Source organism: Apus apus, chromosome 2 (assembly GCF_020740795.1).
Source record: "Apus apus isolate bApuApu2 chromosome 2, bApuApu2.pri.cur, whole genome shotgun sequence".
Taxonomy (NCBI): Eukaryota; Metazoa; Chordata; class Aves; order Apodiformes; family Apodidae; genus Apus; species Apus apus.
The window spans coordinates 152,866,392-152,889,295 of NC_067283.1; the positions used below are offsets into that span (position 1 = coordinate 152,866,392).

Genomic DNA, 22,904 nt, shown 5'->3' on the forward strand with positions numbered 1-22,904 from the left:
AAGGCAGTTGCACTGCAGCTCTCAAAAGCTTACAGTACAGGAGTGCTAAGCAGTGGGGCTTCCTTTGGGGCATCTTCTACCTGATAGATCCCAAACATCAGTGTTGCCTGGTTACAAGGACCTGCTTTACAAACTTTACAGAACCAGAAAGCGTTTACCCTGTGGGAAACTGTTACTCAGCCTCTTGATTCTCCTCTTGTGGGACAAAAATGACTCACAAATGAAACAGTGTTTTGGCATCTATCATTTTTTTGTGACAGAAAGGGCAGTTGAAGGCTCATACTATAAAAAAATCACAAGGGTTGGTGTTATCTATGATTTAAGAGTCCCACATCCTGGTAACCCCAGATCACCTCACTGGACAGATGTAAAGACAAAGGGAAGAAAGCTCTTTCACCTTTCTCCACTCCAGTCTTTATTGCCTTCCCGTGAAAAAGCTCTGGGATTTTGTTTGTATTTCATCTGTCATTGGGGATCAGCTCACATGCAGAGGTACCAAGGCCCCTGTACAAGCAAATGCTTCAGGAACAATAAACAATTTATGCTACACCAAGATAAACTTAACAGCAGCAGTGTTACTGTAGTTCAGTAATGAATGGAACTTTCAGACTGCATCTGGAAAACGACAGTCATTCTAAAGCAACTGCATGGAATTACACTCCAATTATACAACTCGACTGTAGTGTTAAATCTTTTATAACTCAAAGAAATCAGACAGTGTTACCCAACGTGACATAAATCACAGCAGACTCTAGAATACTTATTTCCAGAACAAACTACTACAAACAAATAAGCAAGCAGTTCCAATAACTGTAACTCTGATCATTTTTGGCACCACAATTTAGACACATTTGTGATTTTCAGATGCTGAACAGAATTATCTTCTTTGCTAGAGAAGAGAATAAGTTGAAAAAAGGATATTTCGTATGATACAGTTAATGAAGATGAACATTCCTAAGGTAAATGTACAGTGAAGACATAGGCATAGTTAACACAAGGTTTTTATCTGAATTTTAGGGCCAATCTTTCCTCTTTGTAAGAAAAAAGGTAGCACTAGTACTTGACTGATTTTAGTTTTTTTTAAAGCTACAAGATAGCTCCATCCTTTCTTATATTGTCCAGAACCCAAACCTTTTCTGAGCAAGAAGGTTCTCAAAGTAGTTTTTAAAAGCAAACATGAGGATGGGGGAAAAAAAGGCTTCCAGTAAGCAATGATTTCCTCTTCATCTTTTGCCACATAATTGAGGTTATCCACTGGCAGTTTGGGAAAGCTAAGTTGTGTCTGCTCCTGCAACTGAACTCACTGACACAGGAAGAGGGAAGAAAATTGTGACAAAATTCTGGGTGACCTTCTTGCCCTGTATTATTTACCCTTTCTAAGCTCTAACTACAGCTGTGCCCTCTGAAGCAGAGCTGTATCTCTATTTCTCCCCTTCACTGGGCTCATCCTCTGCAGGATTATAAACAGCACAGCACCAGACAAAAGCTGTGTATACAGAAGATGGATTTTATTCTGGTCTCTTCTGTGTACAAGCTACTGACAATCAGTATCTGGATTAGTCCAGGGAAACATCTGAGATCCAGTTTCTGAACACTGTGAACATACAGCCCTTTTAATTTAGATGATTAAAGAAAGAAATCACACAAGAGGCAGCTACTAGTCTATTAACACCATAGGAAGCTTTTAATTTAAGAACCATTCCAAGACTCCTCTCCATTTACTAATCTAAATATTTTTACAAGTACTGTCATATGATCTTAAACACCCAGTGTTATGGTATTACAAATATGACAGCAGCATTTTGATTATGCACAGCAAATCTCCAGGGGTTTAAAAGGTATGTCAGGCTGCCTGTATTTGATAAAACATTCAATGACACTCTGGAAAGGTATTGAATAATTTACATCTTGCCACAGTTCCTTCACGAGTATTTTACACAATTTCTTTCCACAGGCTTCAAAACAATCACCTCATTTTGCTTTTAAAACTGATTACCTTTGTTCTGCAACGTGTACAATCTGGGTTGCACTGTGGAATAAAATTGGAACTGACACTTGTACACTAAGTAACAAATTTCCATAGCATAAATTATTCACATCTTACAGGCAGCACCACTGTCATGTAAACACTTCAGGAATCCCCCACTTCCTAAATTGCGATTTCTTGGAAAGCAGGAAAGGAAAAATATCCCAGAAACAATAAAATGTAACATGCACAGAAAAGAACAGGCAACATTTCTGAAATCTAAGTTTTAAACATGCCTGATTTGTTTGAATGTATTGTACTGGTTAAAATCAGGCCCCTAAGGAGAGTTTATAAACTGAAGATTGTGAACGGTGACATCTGCTAGCATATAACAACTCAATTTGCAAGAAACTAAATTTACTATTTATAGGAGATGTGTAGCCTTTAAAATAACTAGCAACTTCTGCACTAATTGTGGTTATGAATATAAATCACAGAAAAACATGCATAAAGCCCCTGCAATGAACTAAGTTACCACAGTCACCTACTTTTTTGGTGTTCCCACATGAGTTTAGCACTGTACTTGGTTGAACTGTTTTTTAAAACTCCCCATCTTCCCAGCAGACTATTGTGTCTTTCCCCAAATTATAGTTTCCTCTTGTCTTTCCACCAGGAATGTGGACAATTTTTCCCTTCTTCCACTCCAGCCTGCATCCTCCTGAGCATGCACCATCTGCTGACTCTGCTCAACCTTCAGCAGAGCACAGGTCATCCCACTTCTTTTCATCAGCTACCTGGGTTGATGAAAATATCTTAGCAAAGGAACTAGGCTATGAAATAAAACCAACAAGTTCTGCAGTTGCTTTTCTGTTGTTCACTGCTCCTCCTATAACTGAAGAAGATCCAAGTTAGAAGACAGGCAGATGTCACTCATCACTCTGGGCCTCAATAAATACTTTTTAAATACACAATAAATACTTTTACAACTGCAGAGGGATAAACTGATCTTTTCACTGCATTTCACTCTTCAAATTATATTTTTCCCACTTAGACTTTATATAAATGCAACCAGTATTTAACAATATTTTTTGTTTTCATCTCAATAACAATTTTTATCCCTTTACATTTTCAAAGCTGTGCTTACACCACAGATAGGAATGGGGTTCTTCTAAAATTTTAATGACAGTACCTGAGATGGGGTCAGTTCACTAGGTAAACCAGCAGTTTTGCAGATTTTCAGGACAAACGACTAGGAAATTTTTGTTCCTACTTTATGCCTCCTCTAAATCCTGTATCTGTTCTCTTCAGTTTGCAGGAAACCCCTTACAAAAACAAAGAAAACCTCAAACAAAACACCACTTCCAGCTCTCTGCGAAAAATGTCTTTGGTTGGTTTGGGTTTCTCCCCCCCACGTAAGGATCTTTCTTAATATTGCAAATGATAGAGTCATTTTTTTATGACAACAGATTTGTGCTCTTACTTCCATTCTTCTGGAGGGTGGGCTAGTTCAAATTTCTCTCTCACATTGGACACCCCCATGTCCAGGTGTAGCCAGTGAACCTCCTCAGACTGCAGATGACTGAGCCGTAACCCATAGCAGGCCACATTTTTCACTTTGTGACTGTCCACAATCTTCTGAATTATGCCCTAAAACAGAGAAACACACACACACACCTTACAAGCCGTAAAAAAGCAGTATATATTTTCCAAACATTCTACAGTAAAGCTTGAAAATGTAACAATATTATGTCCTATACAAAATAATAAGCAATATATCAGCTATCATCTTTGCTAAGAACATTAAATATGTTCACTGTAACCTGTTTCTGACAAACATTTACCATTTCTTCAGTTTCACCAGTAAGGCTTCACAAAACATCAGTAAATACATTAAGCCAGTATTTCCTCTATGTAAAACAGAACAACATTAAAGCCAAAATACAAAAAGCAGATTTCTGGATGAAAGCAAGATGTATTTAATAAAAAACAAACCAACAAAAAACAAACCAAGCATCCCACCAGCAGCTTTTAAAAGTCACTACCCATCTACAACTGGAAAATCATCTTAGATTTTCATCCCACTTAGTGCCCTAGCAGCCAGGATTTGGTAGGTCACATCACAGCCCCTTGGTTCCCTTTTTCCCCTCTTCCTCCCACGCATTTTCTCCTCAGATTCAGCACAGATCCCTTATAAAATGAGGCAAGAGACAAATATTTTGGAAGATTGTCAAACAAAACAAACATTCTGCTTGTTTGACCTGAGGTAAATTTCAGCTTTGGAGGATCTCTTCCCCAGGAAAGGAACCTTTAAAAAACAGTAACAGATTGCAGTTTCCCTTCCATCTCAAACTGTAGAGAAGTCTAACACACTGTTAACTAAAATTCAAATTTGTTGGTAGATGGTGGATCAGCAGCCTTTCAGGTGCAGCATGCCAGGCTGTCCTGCTTTTATCCAGATTAGAAAGTCAGCAGGAGGTCAGAACTGCTCCCTCACAACCCGATAGAAGGTAGGGCTTGTCTCTTGGCAATAAGGCAGATCCCTGCCACGGTAGAGTTTAGAGCCCAGCAGGACCATGGGCTATCACTGCTCCCAGACACTTCTCCCAAGAATCCACAGTCCTTTGCTTCTGACCATTTAAAGGTTTGAAAATAAGTCATGTGTGACTTATATATACATACATACACCTACACATAGAGCTGCACAAGCTGCTGATTCTCGCTCAGAACTTCAGCAAACACCAACTTTGTAGTCAGTGGTAAGAACTACAGGAGCCAGAGGTGGGCTGCTGGAGCGAGCCAGGCAAAGGGTTTTTTTTACAGGATGACACTATTTCCCAAAAGTTGTGATTTCATATCCTAAAGGATTTAAGACTCTGATTCTGCAAACTAAGCAAGCAGAAAACTAACTGCAAAAGACAATTAAGGAAGCCCTAAATCTGAATAGAGGGGGAAGATGGCACATGCAGGCGTGGAATCATGCTTTTGGTGAGGTGACAGCGAGCTGCTACATCAGCTCACACCATCTGATCAAACTCCAACCTTTAAATAATCTTCCAGAAGCAACACAGTGCACGGTGAAACGTAAAAAAATTAAATTATTTCAAGCCTGCAAGAAGGCAACCCAAGCTGTGTTGATGAAGTTCATGGGATCTGAGTCAGAAAAAGTCTCCAATAGCAGCATAATGAACATCCTTGGGAGCATCAGTCCCTTCAGTACCAGTAGTGCCTCCCAACACCCTTGTCTTCTTCAATGCCCAGAAGCTGGACATCCACTTCTAAGTGGATGACAAGCCCTGCACTTGAAGGAAGACTGGCACAAACAGCAAAGCATGAAAGATGCTTGTAGAGGACTGTATCATGTGGGAGGTAAGAGACCTCAAAAACCCCTGGCAAACAAGTTTTCAAGTGGCACTACCAGCTGGCAGCATCACATAGACTAACCAGCAACAGCTGAGTCCTGGCAGCCAGAAGGTGCCTAAGCTGCTGGGACAAAAGTCTGATGTAACCTCCCTGTAATAAGTTGGTGAAACAACTGAAAGAAGAACCACAGTGGCCACAGATGGATGCCGGGGGAAGAGGCAACACCAGGCAAGCACACATGACACTCCCTCTGAGTGCTCTCCCAGCCTCTATTTTTATCCAAGTGGATTTCCTGAGCCAAGCATTGTTCCTGCCATTCATCAGTCTTCAATGAAACTCTTCAAGTTACTCATCCTGCCTCCTCTGAAAGCAGTTACCTTTTTTGCAGCCTTCCCCAGCAAGTTCCAAAGATCTATTACGCGGTCAGTGAACACTTTTCAACCTGAATTAAATGTACTGACCACAGTGTACAAAGACTGGTTAAGTTTCTTTCTTGCCTGTATTTAAAGGTCTTTTTATCAAATACAGCCAAGGGGAACAGTTGACTGTATCCCAGGAAACACACAGCAACCACCAAGTACTCTCAGAAGTGACAGAGGCACATTTAACCTCTTCCTCACCCAAAGGATAATCTCTGCTTAGTAAAGCTTAGTATTTTGGCAGGCGTGCTCTCCTCTAAAGGGAACACTGCCAGCTTTTCTATATGCATGCAAACAGAAGCGATTCACTCCTTCTCATCACTTTCTGCACCCTGAATAAATAAGAGTATGTAACATGCAGGGTTTGGTTTTGGAAATCCACCCCTTCCCCTGCCTCTGACGATGTCAGCTGATAACGAAAGGGGGCATGTGTTCTTAAAAGGCAGTTAGTCTTGCTGTGGTAAGAAATGGCTTTGGAAAGAAAAAATAAGGCAAAATTGCCTGAACCACCAAGAATACTGATGCATAAGGCAGCTGAAACCATCAGTAAGGAATTTAGTCAGGAAAGAATTAAGTCAGACATCTCAGAACCTCTCTGATTTTCAAGTTGGGATTTCAAAAGGACTAAAGAAGTCAGATGTCTTAACTTCCAACAAAAGAAATTGAGATTTTTAAGCCTCTATCCCTTTTATGCCATCAATCAATTCTACACCTATCACAGAACTAAAAGTAATGGCTAATAAAAAAAGGAAATGTATTTTCTAACTTATTTAGGAAGGGTACCTCCTCTCTTCTGGACAGGTACTTGGTACCATGCCAAGGAAACAATAAACAACAATTAACATATACTGCAACTCAGGAAAAAGGCAACTTCAGCATAAACATTAAGGAGATAGCAGCACTGGTGCAAAGGAGGTCAAGTGCAAGTGTTGGAAAACACATGCTAAAAACTTAGGTATGCCCAGAAAGGAAGCACTGATGCTTTACACAAAACAAACACAAGTGGCTTCACTTCTTTCTTGTTTTGGAATGCCAGAGAGCTCACTGCAGAAGCCAGAATCAACACCTAGAGAAATAAGGCAATGTGATGATGAAGACACTCAAAATGGCTGATAGGCAGGGGAAGACTCCAAAGTAAAACTTCTGTTTGCTCATTTACTTTTTTATTAATAAAGCAGAGAAGCTGAAATTTAAACCTATAGAGCCATACCTCCAACCAACATAAAGCAGCACCACAAGAGCCTGGATCAGTCAGCACCACAACTCACACCAGGAGAAGCTCAGCATACAAACAGCATCCTACACTCCCAACAGCACCACAGGGTTTGTTTTATCCAGCTGCTACTTCCAAACAGCACAAGATATATCTCCTAGAGCTGCTGCACTGACACTGCAGCCATAACAGAGTCCCTGTATTTAACTCTGATCAGGTAGTAAACAACACACAGAGCCTCCTCGGGTTCTGGGCAGCCTGCACAGACCTGGTGGGGCTGCTTGGAGTGCCAAACAAAGCCATGGCCATCACTCCAGGACGGCTGACAGCTTCTCTGTCTTTTAGGGTTGCAACGTGAGGAGCGTTGCCAGAAGCATGCCTGATGTTCCTCATGGCAGTGACCAGAATGCTTAATCAGAAGTTTCCAGACAAACAATTTAACTGCTTAACCACTGCACAATAGTGACTAAGACATCCTGCTGAGATATGTCAGGACAATCTTTTTACTGTGGCACAGCCAAAAACATCTGAAATGTCTCCAGACCCTACTCCAACCAGCCTTTTAGAGCTCAGGAAGCTCCTCAAATACATTATTGAGTGGAAAAAAGAATAGGTTTTAATCTGGAAGTTTTAATCTGGATTAATAATTTACAAACTCAATCATAGCTAGAAATACTCAAGAGTTTTCCTGCATCTGTTTTCATTTGCATAAATACCCTACAACTGTAAGGAAGTCACACAATCAAATGCCAGTTGAATGTTGTTTACTGGAATCACATTAACTCCAACTAGGTTACCAGAGCTAACATCCCAAACATAAAATCGGCTAGTACAGCTGAGCAAAAGAAAATGGAAAGCCCTCAGAGGAATTTCCTATCAATAATAGGCAAGTGATAACTCACCCTGTCCTTCCTTTAACCCAGAGAGAAGAAAAAAAAAGCTTTTTCAATAGCTAGAAAACAGGATGACACTAATTTTTACTAATTTGTCTTAAAAACCCACAGATATTCAACACAGCTAATTTGAAAAACAGATTCATATTTGTCCTAAATTAGGAGAATGTGTCAAAAAATATAATTTATAATACAATGCATTTAGAAGGCTGCTGAAAAATCAAAACAGGCCAGAGAAAGGCCAAAAGGCACAGGATACCCTAGGCTCTCCCAGTATGTATCAATAATACCTTGTGCTTCTGTAAACGAGTGAAAATTAATTGCTTACTTGTAAATTAAAAAGGCTGATGAACTACTAGAAATAAATTGAAGTTGGAATAATATAATCCCAGTGTGACTACAAACCTAATTTCCTGACTTAGTAGGAAGGATAAAGTGTCTTGCACTAGAAAAAAGTCTTTTAAGTAGCACCTCCAACACAGGGACACGGTGTTAATGTTTGTGAAGCACTTCAAATATGTCAAATGCTATTTATATTGCATGTATTATAACTCCTGATGAGAGATTAACATGGGGAGCTTAAATTAAAAGCTGGACCAAAGTAAACTAAAAAAGCTCTGATGCAAATTCTACAATTTCCATACAGGAATGTCCTCACCAACACCAAAATGCAGGTTTGTCCTCCAGTGTCAATATGTCTGCCATTCAAAGAGCAAAGCCCACATCACTCTTTCTTATTATCGTGATACTTTCTCGCCCTGCACTGAACCAGCAAACATGATGACACACCACACATAATAAACTACAGGGGGGAACTGATCCAGCTGAACAGAAACTCTGCTGCAGCAGCCCAGCAGCTAGGAGATATTGAAAATATACCTTGTAAACATGTTCTTCTAGTGCCTAGGATTTTGTCACCATGCAAGCCCAGAAACAACAAGTCAAGCAACACATCCACAGAAGTGCCTCAGCATCTTTCACACTTAAGACATATCCAGATCAGTCATCCAAAGTGCCTCTCCACATCCACACACCACTCCACAGGGAACTTCCCAGCACATGCTGACAGCACTGACAAACAGAGCTGGGCTTTCCAGTCTCCTCGGCTGAATCAGCAACCTTCTGATCCTACTGCATACTGGTGTAGCCTCCCAAATAAGCTAACAGTAATACAAATGTTGACATCTAGTTTTCCAGAAGCTTAACATGCAGAGCTCACTATCCCCTATCCTCCGTTGCACTTGGGAAGTCCAGGGGCTTCCCTGGATCCAGTTCTGTATGGCTAAACTCTAACGCAGAATGTGGTCTTGACTCAAGTGGGACAGGTTGATCTCCTCTCTCTGGTGACCAGCAGCAGCAGGACACGAGAAAATGGAATGAAACTGCATCAGGCAAAGTTCAGACTGAACATCAGGAAAAGGTTCTTCACTGAGGAGGTAGTCAGGCACTGGAACAGGCTCCCCAGGGAAGTGGTCACAGCACCAAGCCTGTCAGAGTTCAAGGTGTGTCTGGATGATGCTCTTGGTGATACTGTTTAATTTTAGGCAGTTCTGTGAGGAGCAGGGAGTTGGACTCAATGATCCTTAGGGGTCCCTCCCAATCTGAGGCACTCTCTGACTTGAAGCCACCTGTAAATCTAGCTGTTTTCAGAAAAATGTCTAAGGGCTATTTACATTGTTCTTAAAATGTTATTTTGCCTGTGTGTCTCATCCAAAGATACGAGGAGTATTTTGCACAAAAACACACACCCTACAGACCAAGGGTATTTCTGTCTTTTACAATTAGTCTCAACATGACAGTATCATCTACCTTTCATTTTTACACTGCTTCCTTTGCAGGTCTGTAATTGTGAGTTCTTGGCACTTTTTTCAAGTTTGCAGAAGAGAGGTACATATCACCCAACAACACAACTGTGCCTTGTCATCTGTTACACTGCATGTAGGCATGCAGAAGAGAAAAGGGAGCAGGGGGAAGTAAATGCTACCTATTTTCTAGTTCTTTTACTATTCATTTACTTATTTATTTCTACATGTATCTAACTGATGTTAGAAAACACTGAGCTCCAGTCTGCTTCTATACATCAGACTGTTCCACTGCTTCAAAGCATGTATATCACTGTGTACAGGTAGAAATCAATTTGGATATGTAGCCATTGCTGTATGCAGCAGATTGCTACAACTCCAAAAATACTTACATGGCATGGTTTTGAGCCCTGCCAGTGTACACAGGCTCTTTCCACTGAATGTGAAAGAACTTTGAGGGACCACTGCTACCCGCTTACTATATTATCATAAGAATCTATTTTAAAAGAGAAACCAAATAAATAAACAAAAAAATCCTGTATAATACACTTGCATTCTCCTTGACAGATAGTAGTGGATAGAGTAGAACAGCCCAAATGCCAAATCCCTTGTAACTCTCCAAGCTACCTCCTTGGTTTAGGAGGAATCAAGACGCAATCAAGGGCATCTGAGAAGATTTGAAGGACAGAGATGAAGATGAATGGGTGGAATTGTGGCTAGAGGTTAGTTTTCTCAGTGACTCAGGGTTAGACTGACAAGCCTCTTCCCCTTTTTCAAGACAGGCAGTATCTCTGAGAAGTGTTTGGATAACAAGGAATGCTGCAGGGGGTGATGAGGGGTGTTTGTAAATAAGGCTTTGACAGCCTGTTCACTGGTGGTGTGGGTTACACTGCAGACCTGAGCAGTGCCAGGGGGAGCAGGCATTGCCTCTCTTCCTTCTGCTTTCTCCATTGTGTCCAAGGGAGCAGAAAAACAAGACTGCAGAACTGACCTGGACTAAAAACAACATTAAAACAACCGTTTACTTTACTTTGTGGCTGTTTCCAACAGCTATGCCAGCACAGCTAGGATGGTAGCATGAGTAAACAAACAGTGAGAAGGATGCTGGCACTGCTGGCACTGCTGCCAGAAGAAGTGCTCATCTAACTAGGATCTCATCTGAGTTGTAGACCTTTGCACCCTTTCCATTCCTCCACCACAAACTGCCTCTTCAGTAAAATATCCAGATCTCTATTACTGCATAAAATACAGCAAGAGCACATAGTGCAGAAGTACTGGCAAAATACTCAGGAGCCTAATGCAGACAAACCTGGAAGCAATGGCAATGCTGCACAAACAGGTAGCCAAACCAGAGTGAAACAGGCACTGGAAGATGGACCAATAAATGCAAATCACAAATTATTTAGGAAGATAAAAATCGGATATGAATAGAAGGAGAGACTCATACAGGCAAAAAGCAAACAAACACAGTAAAGTGTTTTAATAAAAGTGCTTTAGTGATGTGCCTGCCAAGCTGGAAGAGGGTAGATTCAGGCAAGACATTAGGAGAAAATTCTTCAGTGTGAGGGTCGTGAGACACTGGCACAGGTTGCCGAGGGAAGTTGTGGAAGCCCCATCCCTGGAAGTGTTGAAGGGCAGGTTGGATGGGGCTTGGAGCAACCTGGTCTGGTGGGAGATGTCCCTGCCCATGGCAGGGGAGTTGGAACTAGATGATCTTTAAGGTCCCTTCCAACCCAAGCCATTCTATGATTCTATAAAATGTACTTCAGTCCTTCTGAAAAGCTCAAAATGGGAAACTTAGCTGGAATACAGAGTCTTCCAACCCTGCACCCATGCCTTCTACCTGTGAAAAATAAGATTCTGCAGATGGACAGGGAAACCGATTAATTTCCTGCGGTCTTTTTCCCTGCTGTAGGGATGGGACACAGGCAAGACACTCCTCTTGACTTCAAACTTTTTGAGCCCATTGAGTTGGGTCCTTATCCTTAGCTAACAATGTTCTTTTTTTGTTCAGCTTTCTGAGTTCTTATTCTATCCATACTAAAGAAGCCGACATTTCCAGGTGGTACTGCTGTCCCAAGAAATAAATTACATCAATGCTACATTAAAAAAGGGAGAAAAAGACATCTGAATGATGAATAGGCTAAGAGAGCCCTGGATACTGTGTCTTTATTTATGGAAGACTTCTAACTGTGCTTGTCTCTAGCTGCAGAAATAAGGACAAAGCTGACAGCTACAAATTTTAATGCACCTCTAACCAGTTTATGTTTTCGTCAGCCAGTCTTACAAAACCAAAAGAAAACAAACCTGTATAAAAATTTAGGTGCCTGTCTGGCAATGGCCTGGTTGAGCTTTCTGGTTGTTATTTCCATAAAAATGATGCCACCTTTGCTTCTCAGAACTACTTCTCGAGACTCAAGACTGAGCTTTCCGAGCAGGACATTTAAAAGAAGGTGCGAGCTGGGCACCTCTGGGGTGGGAATGCAGACCACAGAGAAGAACTGCACTTCAAGGAAAGCCAGCTGTAAGGGCTCACACAAGGTTTCCAAAGGTCCGATTTCTGAAAAATCCAACCCTTCCCTTCCCCCTCAATCTGCTAAATGCAGAACATTCATTTCTCTATCAAATGTAGTTACAATTCTGCTTCAACCACATCTTCTGAAAAAAGAAAGGGGATTTACTTGAACCCGCTGATCAAGATGTGGTGGCAATGTTTACTTTCAGGGTGCACTTGAGACCAAAGAAATTCCATCTCAGCAACACCCATCTACTTGCATGCCACACCTGAGGCTGTGGACAGGGCAGAGCATGCCCTGCATCCTCTCCAATCCCAAAGCCCTGGAAAACTCTCTTGTGAATATGCACGTAGACAGCACAACCAAATGAAGACATACCAAGATAAACAGGGAAGATAAACAGCTTTTCTTTCTCTGGCAAATGCTGGCTATGGACCATTGCACAGAAGGAGACCACTGTTTGCACATTATAAAAGCCTTTTTTTTCTTTAAATTTTGAAACTGAGGCATGTCTTTAGTATTACACCAAGGAAAAAAGGGCTAGAGGGAGCACGCCAGGTCTTTGAAATCCAAGAAAGCATTTCCAAGAATTGAAAAGCTGCCCTTGAATCCTTTGCAGAAAACCAACTCATCCCTCAAAGGAAACAGCTGTCTTTGAGGGACTAAATCTATCCAGAATAAACAGAGGTCCTCAGCCAGAAGTAAAGTCTACATATAGCCACATTGTTGTCATGGTCAAAGACATTTCAAGTCAAATAGCAAGGAAATCATACCTTTAGTCTAGCCACTTGTGAGACTCTTACAGAAAACTAAGTTCTGTTCATCTGAGCTTAATTAGCAATGTGAGCTTTTTAATGAAAGATCTGTGTATAATGTATACAACTACAGCACTGTGTTTCTACTCTTAGGAAGTCATAAAAGATTACTGTATTTTTTAAAGAGAAAAGGGCCTTTCCTCACTTTTTGACTGTCAAACACATCCTTTCCATTGACAAAGGCAAACTTGACTTTGTTGGAAAGAGAATCAGTTAGAAGTCACAAATCAGTAAAGAAAATCCACAGAATCGTCCTGGTTGGAAAGGACCTTGAAGATCATCAAGCCCAACCATATTCTAAGTCCACCAACCATAACCTAATCTACCTGTTCAGTGCTTAAATCATGTCCCTAAGCACCACATCTCTATTTCTTCTAAACACTTCCAGGGATGGTGACTCCACCAGTGTCCAACGACTCTTTCCTTTCCCTCGGTGTTGTTACATTTCAAAAAGTCCTCCACTTTACCAGCAGAAATAACTTTAATTGGCTCTTCTGGGGCCTTCAGACTAAGTCTGATTTCCTTTGAATACTGGAAAAGTTCCTCGGCTCTCATCCCAGAAGCTGTGCTAACCAGGGAGTAGTCCTGAAAAAACCTTTCTTCCTTCTAATTGCAGAGCTGTCTCAAAGGTATTCACCTCTCAATATTCTTATAGAGCTCCTTGGAAATGAGCCAAAAGGCCAAACCAAACTCCTTCCCAGTTTGTAATTTGTAAGAAATGGAAACTCTGTTGAAGACCTTCTCCTCCATAAAAGGAGGGGTGGGAGGGAGACGGGGCAAAGCTAAGGGATAAAATCCTTAAAGGCTATTTTAATCTTCAATCATTCAGCTTGGTCAAACAACAGTCATTCCAATGGAATGTAGACTTGTACTCCAACCAGGGTTTACTGTTTCTAAAATAAGTGTCAGGACATGGAAATACATCCGTGCTAGATCTTTACTGCGGAGTACCTGCACATCCAACAGCCACTCTTCCAGCTGCACAAAACAAAAATGAACCAAACTGTAGAAGAATTAAGTTTAACAGCAACTCATCACATTCTTCTTTATCAGGAAAGGAGAACAAAACAGAAATCCCATTGCTTTTAGAAACAACCACCCAATTAAATGTGCATATAAGGACTCAAAACTAAGGAAAGCCTTAAGTAGCTGTTACTTGCCTGCTCTTTTGATCCAGCTTTTACAAAAAAATGACACATTTTTTCTTAGAACAAGGATATGTAACTCTGTAAACTGAACTCAGCACTTCTTACAGGGAGTGTAAGTTTTGGATCCTTAAAGCCCATAACCACAGGTATTTCTGAGCTGGAGAAACCACAGATGTAATCTCTGCTTTTGTTTTTCCAGTTTCTCCTTTGGAAAGACAACCTCCATTTCAATTACCCATACAAAGAACCCTTGACATTTCTTCATAGTAGAAGCTTGTAAGGTTAAATACATATTGAGAGTTTCTCTTCTCTTGTACCAAACAATACACTTCATGAAATGAATCAATAACATTAGGTACTATCAAACCACTACAGTTAAGCCAGGGAGCAAAGATGTTTCAAGTGGCACCTACAAAACCCTATTCTGTGTAGAATTATTTAATAATCTTGATGATAATGATTCCCATTGTTGTACCCCTAATCTGTCTGTTCACCAAGTTATCTCAAAACACAAGATAGGAACTTATTCAATTGATGAGAGACAAATTTTCCTATCATCACCAATGCAAATCCCTGAATTTCACAGGTCTGTGCTCACTGTCACAAGCTCTGCTCCACTTAGGAATGCTGTTCAGTGTTTTCATCCACAGCCCTGCTCGAAAATAAACAGTAGGAAAGGAACATAAAACATTCCAAACTCTTCATAGTCTTTTTTATTTAGTTTTATCTTGCACAATGGAAATTTAATAGTGGGCAGAAGGAGATAACAGGTCCTTAACTTTTGACAAGTCTCTCCCTTCAGCAGAATCCTGACATCTTACTGGAATTTGAAGGACTGCGCAGAGAAAACACATGTTGGAAGGCAGGAGCAGATGGGAACCTGCTTCTCCACTAAGAACTTTACAGAAGAAAACAACCCCACACACCACCTACCACCATGCAAGATTCTGCTCTTGGAGGATAATTAAAAAACAAGCAAACCACAAAGTTTTGAAGGCATTTGACATGTTACATTGAGCTTCCTTTTAGTTTAAATATTACAACACCTCAAAATTGAAAGAATAGGCATAGCAAATGCTAAGTAAAAGTCTCAGCATTAGAAAGAACATACATTTCAGAATAAACACTGGCTTTTCATGCACACAGAACATTTCCACATACCTCCAAGATTATAGATTCTTGAAGTTATTCTTAAAAAAAAATGCAATCTTTGGGGTTTTCTGCACAGACTAACAAAAGGACAACACTGTATTAATACAAGCAGCAAGTGACTACTGGGGAAAGGGGGCAACAAAGGAACTTCCTGGATGGAGAAAGGACTCTTCAGTTCAATTTTCCCACACTGTGGGGGAATGAGCTTCCAAATGACTTGCTTAGTTTGTTTTTTAAAGTCAAGTACACACTACATTTAAACATTTTAAACATGTTAAAAAATGTCTTGCTTTTTAAAAACATTAAAATTGTCATTTAATGTCACCTTCATCCCAGCTCTTGTCTCATCATGAGGTGTCAAAACAGGCTTTTGGGGAGTAGGAAGTGGTATGTCAACTGACAGACATCAGAAGTGGTATCTAGGCTGATAACCACTATTCTAAAGGTCAAGCTTCTATTCTGCAAGACTGGGAAGAGTCCTCATCTCTCTAAGATAACACACAAGCATACATCAGGTTTTTCTGTTCTCAAGGGAAGCTGGTACCACTTAAAGCATTTTCTGAAGTTGCTCACAATTCACAACAGGCGAAGATTCCTTAAAAACAAACCACAAAACTTACGTGCTTGTTCACTTCCAGACTTTCACTTCCCTGGTTTTTTTTTGAGCACCAAGTTACCACTTAACCTAAAGATGGCAGGAGGATGCTAAAACCAGACTTACTCGGACATCGGTAGCATCGCCGTGCCGGATAATGCTGGCCCACGTGGTCGGTTCGCTGCTGTTTTCAAAGTAGTGAAAAACCTTTAAGACTCGTTCCATGGCCCCTGGGGAACGTTCCATCCCAGTACTGAGGTGTGTCTTTGCACTTGAACTTGGTGTATGATTCAAGTTGGGATCAAGGTAAGCTGCTGCCATGGTTTTGCTGGATGCTAGGTATCTGTCATATTCTAGGAAAGGGAAACAAACGGTTCATTGAAGTTGGTTATAACTGCATCTTAAATCAATTAATACAAAGCACTTACCTGCAATCCACATTTTTAAAGGACACTTATTTGACTTTTCTGGAGTCCCACCCCCAAACAATTATACATCTACAAACATAAAAGACCTACCCCGACATACTGCAAGCCCCCTGGAACAAGTGATCCCAGTTGGAACAACACCATCATTAAGAAAAGCGGTATCTTTAGCAAGACTTCTTCCTTTTGTTCCTCAGTGACTTGGCCCCTGCCAAAACCTTCAAGACTAAATAGCTCCTTCCAGTTTTAACAGTACTTCCCATCCCTAAAACTTCCCAAGCTTGGTCTTGCAACAGGCCTCTGAAAATCAGCATAAGGAATCCCTTACAGGCCAATTGCTAAACTGGAGGCTCTCCAGTAGGAAGCTGCACACCAACATCAGCCTCTCCTGTTCAAGGCTAAGACACTGTCACATCCCTTGCTTCATGCTATCCTGGGTACTAATATTGTTGTCAGTTATTCTTTCAGGACAACAATGTGACCCAAAACCATCTAGAGTTAAATGCATTATTCACAGAGGAGCCATTAAGAACACCAGAGTCCCTCCTCTCATCAACTACTAAATAAGCAGCCAAGTTTTATCATCGACCAGCCAGTTTTCTAAGTGATTTCCAAGTCTGGTGTCAAAAGGCATGGACCACAGTATGAGTCTGCATCTCAAAGAAGGAAGGAAAAAATTGCCTCTTGGCTACTGCTGCAAATTAGTCAGCCACAAGCAGATGGTGTCTGAAAAATCAATGCAGTACAAGAGAAAAAGAGCAAGTATCTCCTCCCTTGCCTGACAGTCTCAAGTATCACTCCAGTCTCCTGGCTGGAAAGAGCAAAGAACTGCAGGGCTTTGCTCCAGGGCTTGGACAAGTGCACCAAGCTTTCTGTACTTCCCCCTCACAGCGAGCAGCCACGGAGGGGGAGGAAGTTTTGGAAATCTGGAGATGTTAAAAATAAAATAAGACTTGATCTTTTTGGCATAGTACTGCAAACATCTTTCTGGTAGTAAAAGCTGGCCTGCAAAAGGGGGGTGGAGGAGAGTGAAACTGCTTCAGTACTGCTACTGAACGCCCTGAACCTTAGTTTACTTCACTGCGAGGCAAAAGAGAGTGATCAGGCTTCCAGCTGAGCTCCAAGACCACCTGGCTGCACCTCAACACAGCTTCAGCCACCAACTGCCCCCACCAGGATGCTCTGCTGACCTCCCTGACACCCGCTTCACAAAACTATCAGGGGGAAAAGGAGGGGCAAAAAAAAAAAAAAAAAAGGGGGGGTTGGGTTTTTTTTTTAGTTTGGCTTAGTTTTGTACCACCGCTGGCTGAAAGTAGCTCACATCTTCACCGAAGAAGAGAGGCAGAAGCAGCCGGTGGGCAGGGGCAGGAGGGCAGGCTACTCCCCTCCAGCAGCAGCTGGCCATTACACCAGTCCACCAGTAATGTCAAACCACACCGTGAGCTCAGCTAACAGGAATCCAGGCTTGAAATCTTCAGACTGGAGATAACATCATTTGCTAGAGGCTAAAACAGGACTGGAAGTCTAACAACACAATCTTAAGCGTTTACCTAATTCAGATCCACAAGATAAAGGGGAAACAAACAGCCCATCTCTGCAGCATGTCTTTACCTCTCGAATAAATAAATGGTTGAATTACATTCATCCAACACAACTGTTAAGGACTTAAAAGTAGGCAGCACTGGGTCAGACGAAAGGCCTCTGATGTTCTGCCCTCAGGGAGGATGGGAAGAGCAAGCCAAGGGGACACTGCTCTTACACCTCCCCCCAGTTCCTGACCCTTGAGGGACTTCCCCCACCTGCCAAGCCCCAGTTTAGCTCCATACCCCTGCTGCCGCTAAAAACTCAAGACACTACTATAGCTATTGTATCTTGTTTTATTGGGCTCTTTTCTGGCAATCGACACAAATGTATTAAGCCAACCTTTATGCCCACTTTAAAGCCTTTCCTCCTATCCACCCTACACCAACAGATACAGCTCTGAAAATGCCAGGAACCCCGTAGCAACTCTCGACTTATCCTCACTGAAGGAGCTTGTGAGCTGTTTTCATGTAAACCTTGACTTGAAAGCTGAACCAGGTTATAAAAATCTCCCCTGTGGCAGACTAACACCAAGACAACATGACTGCACATGCTGCTAACTGCAGGGCTCCTCTCCTGTAATGCCAAAATAGCCATCCTGAAACTCCAAACGTCCACAGGGCTCTGGTGAGTTTCATTCAGGATAAATTCATCACAGACAAATTCATGCAAAGACCTTCAAAAGTGCAACTGCTAGAAATGAGAAGGAAGTTTTCAGGCTCAGGCTTGGGCTACTTAACTTCTGCATGATGTTCTGCCTCCTCCAGAACAACCTCTGCCTCAGAGGCACTAGTAAACATGCTGAGCTGTATTTCCAGCTTATGCACAAAAATGGCAGAAAAACTCCCTACAAATGAAAGCAAGAGTAATTGTTTAGTTCCGGGGAACTACAAAAAAAAGCCTCTTTAATATTAACAGCGAGAAAAGCTACAGGGAAACGTAGAAAGAAGCATTCAGAAGACGTCTGACCACACCCTTGAGACACAATCTACATCCCTTGGGAGCAGCAAACAGCACAGCAACAAAGACATCAGCTCCTACACACAGAAATGCCCGCAGACAGCGTAATTTCAGGCAAAATGTTACTGCAGTGTTTTCATATTCATCACATGGAAGGGAAAACGTGGAATCAAACATCGGACTGACTGTACAAGGCACAGGCTACTCTCTGTTTTCACAAGGGTTTATGGGTCAGAGGTTTATAAAGGTAAAATAACTTCCTACATAAAACTAGGAAAGCAGTTTTCCTTTACAATTTGATCACCTTTGCGTTTGTTACAACTTCTTTACCAAATCCCACTTGATGAGGTTCCAAAAGAGCAATAAATCTGATAGCTCAAGCTATGGAAACACATGCTGCATCTCTGGGTACGGACCTATTAAGAGCCCTTGGGTTTCAGTTTAAAAGGTGAGTGTAAAACTCCACCCCAGGACAAAACTTAGTAAAACAGAGCTGCTCCTGACCCCAAGGGTAGTTAAACAACTATTTGACAAGATAGGCTTGGCTGTTTGAAGATACACAGACAGCCAAGATTACAAGACTAGGATGCTTACTTGCGTGCTTCGAAATTAAAAACAGATTGGTTTGTAAACTTGCCATTAAGAGATCTCAGTTTAAAAGAGCAGCTTTAGTCCTCTTGGTATGAGAGAGACAAGTAGCACGCTACTGTGGAGCAGAAATAAGCTACAGCCAACTAGAAGAGGGCAGATTTAGACTAGTTGTAAGGAAGGCATATATATATATTTTTTTTTATGGTAAGTGGTGAGACACTGGAATACGCTGCCCAGAGCAGCTTTAGATGACCCATCATTGGAGGTGTCCAAGGTCAAGTTGTGTGCCAGCTATCCCTCCCAGCTTCCAAGAGTAAAAGACTACTGTTCTCCAAACAGTTCACAAAAGTTTCTCAGTACTGTAAAGAGTTACTCTACCCTTGGGGAGCAGAACAGAGCAAACTAAACCTGGTCTGATGATAATTACCGGCTCTGATAAGATAATGCAGTTGTTACCAAACTGATGCTTTTTATTGTTCAGAGAATTTCCTCTACTGTGGCTGAGTACTTGAGGTTTAGGAAAGTATATTGGGAGACAGTTAACTCAGATTTAAAGATAAAGCTTTAAAAAAACAACCCCAAGCTGAAACAAAACCAACAACACTGCACTCCACAGCTTCTCAAGTGAATGACAAAAGAGCTTTTTGTGCTCCTTTCTGGCTTTACACAATTTGGTTTTGAATCACAGAATGGTTTGGGTTGGAAGGGACCTTTAAAGGTCATCCAATCCAATGCCCCCTGCAGTGAGCCGGGACATCTTCAACAAGAGCAGGTTGCTCAGAGCCTTAGATGTTTCCAGGGACCTGGCTTTCACCACCTCTCTAGGCAACCTGTTCCAGTGTTTCACCACCCTCACCGTAAACATTTTTTTCCTAACACTTAATCTAGATCTCCTCTCTTTCCGTTTACAACCATCACCCCTTGCCCTATGACTACAGGCCCAGCTAAAAATCTTGTCTGTGTCTTTCTCATAGGCCCCCTTCAAGTATTGAAAAGCTGCAAGAATGCCTCCCCAGAAGCTTTTCTTCTCCAGGTTGAACAGTCCCTGCTCTCTCAGCCTGTCTCCATAGCAGAGCTGCTCCAGCCCTCTGATCATCTTCATGGTCCTCCTCTGGATTTGCTCTAGCAGCTCCATGTCCTTTCTGTGTTGGGGGCTCCACAACTGGACACAGTTCTCCAGGTGGGGTCTTACAAATGCAGAGTAGAGGGACAGGACCCGTCCCTCGACCTGCTGGCCCAGAACATGGCTGGCTGCAACACCCCCAAATCCTTCTCAGGGCTGTTCTCAATCCATTCCCCACCCAGCCTGTATTTGTGCTTGGAACAGCCCCAGCCATGGTGAGGACCTTGCACTTGGGCACACGGAACTCCAAAGTTGGCATGGGCCCACCTCTCAAGCCTGGCAAGGTCCCACTAGATGGCCTGCCTTCCCTCCAGCATGTTGAGCACAGGACACAGGTTGGTGTCATCAGCAAACTTGCTGAGGGTGGACTCGATCCCACTGTCCGTGTCATCAACAAAGATGTTAAACAGCACCAGTACCAAACTCTGGGGAACACCACTTGTCACTGGTCTCCATCTGGACACTAAGCTGTTGATCACTACTCTCCGGGTGCAACCATCCAGCCAATTCCTTAACCACTGAGTGGTCTATCCATCAAATCCACATTGATTTCACACTCGGAATTCCTAAGAAACATCCATAACACATCTGACATCAGACAGTAAGCACCACATGAATTTCAAGCTCAATCAATTTTCACAGTTTGCATTAAATCCTGCTGTAGCTCACCTTGCAAATATTAACTTGATTATCTCAACCTCACAGAAAGTAAGGATGTCAAGTACAATTTTAACTCTGCTCCCCGTGACAAAGCTTGCATTTTCAGGAGTCTGTTAAGAGTCAGCACATTGCTGACTTTTGGTATGACATCTCTGGATATAGAGATATATATAAATAATGTATCATGACATCTGGTCCCAATGGTTGCTGTTGGACACAAAGTGCATGACTCCCTATAATCCTTCTTCACACCACTTAAAAGACATTTTTCCTCTAAAAAGAGTCACGGTGCATTCGACTACATGTTGATGGTTAAGTGGCACCATTGCACGCCTCGAGTGCCTGATGATGACAACAGTCCCATTCCCAGAGAGAAGGGAATGGTGGAAAAACCACAGTGGTCAAAGCAGCACCACAGAAAATGCACAGGAAAGCAGCAGCAAGCAGGTCAAGTGTGCAACATGCATTCCTGCATTTACCTCATGCTACCATCTTGTTACACATTTGAGGACACAGACTTGAAGATGAAACTGAGAAAACCATCGGGCTTGTGATTTCAAATTAAGGACAAACATAGAAAGAGACGAGGAGAATGGGTGTTTTTTTTCCTATTATCATTTTTGCTTTCAGAAACAGTCAGTAATTGTAGCTGTTTCCCTAAGTCACACTGCAAAGTCCCTGTTTGTTTCCTACTGAGTTTATCTTTCTTGTCCTCCTTCTTTCAGCTAATGCTGATGTTCAAAAGCAAAAGAAAAAAAGCACTAATTCTTTGTTCCACCTTAGACATCTCTGAGCTATATTCACCCTTCTTGGCAATATTTGTTATGAGTACAGCCAAGAATGCATTTATTTCTCTTGCTACCTCTTTTCTTATCCCTCCTGAACATTACTCTCTCCGTGCTCCTCCAGATATATCTTTTTAAGTATTTTATTTGCAGTCAGAAAGCACTGATCAAGGCCCCCAGGTACAAAGCAGCCTGGCCAGCCTCAATTTAAAACCTGAGTCATTATTTTAGTATAAATTGACACACCAAGAAGAACAGCCTTAGACTGGCGATTCCTCTGAACACTTCTTTTCCCTGGAGAATATTCATAGAATCATTGAATGGTATGTATTGGAAGGGACCTTAGAGATCATCCAGTTCCAACCCCCCTGCATGGGCAGGGACACCTCCCACCAGACCAGGTTGCTCCAAGCCCCATCCAACCTGCCCTTGAACACCTCCAGGGATGCAACCAACCTGGGCAACTTGTTCCAGTGTCTCACCATACTCAAACTGAATAATTTCCTCCTAATGTCTAACCTAAAACTCCCCTCTTCCAGTTATGATCCATTACCTTGTCCTCTCCCTTCAAGCCCGTGTAAAAAATCCCTCCCCAGCTTTCCTGTAGGCCCTTCAGGCACTGGAAGGCCACTATGAGGTCTCCTCGGAGCTTTATTGCCTAAACAGTTCCTAACTCTATGTCTCAACACAGATCAAAGCAGAAATACAGAATTAAGTATCACAGAATCACAGAATATCAGGAGTTCAAAGGGGCCTCCAAAGATCAAGTCCAACCCCCCCTGCCAGAGCAGGACAAAAAAAACCCAAACACAAACAATAAACAAAACCAAAACAAACAAAACACAAAACCAAACCAACAAACAAAAAACACCATCAAAAAAAGCCCCACACCAACTAGGG

At 41.9% G+C, this 22,904-nt stretch overlaps 1 protein-coding gene across 13 annotated transcripts in view; it reads right to left on the minus strand.

The window, feature by feature from the left end:
* The window catches only part of PTK2 (protein tyrosine kinase 2), a 219,306-nt gene that overhangs the window by 110,184 nt on the left and 86,218 nt on the right, over positions 1-22,904 (minus strand). For all 13 annotated transcript variants that reach the window (XM_051612464.1, XM_051612462.1, XM_051612463.1 and 10 more), the window contains 2 exons: positions 16,006-16,232; positions 3,447-3,613 (listed from right to left, as the gene is read on the minus strand). In XM_051612464.1, the coding sequence (XP_051468424.1) occupies positions 3,447-3,613; positions 16,006-16,200 (362 nt within the window). In that variant the 5' untranslated portion in view covers positions 16,201-16,232. The remainder of the gene's footprint in view (positions 1-3,446; positions 3,614-16,005; positions 16,233-22,904) is intronic.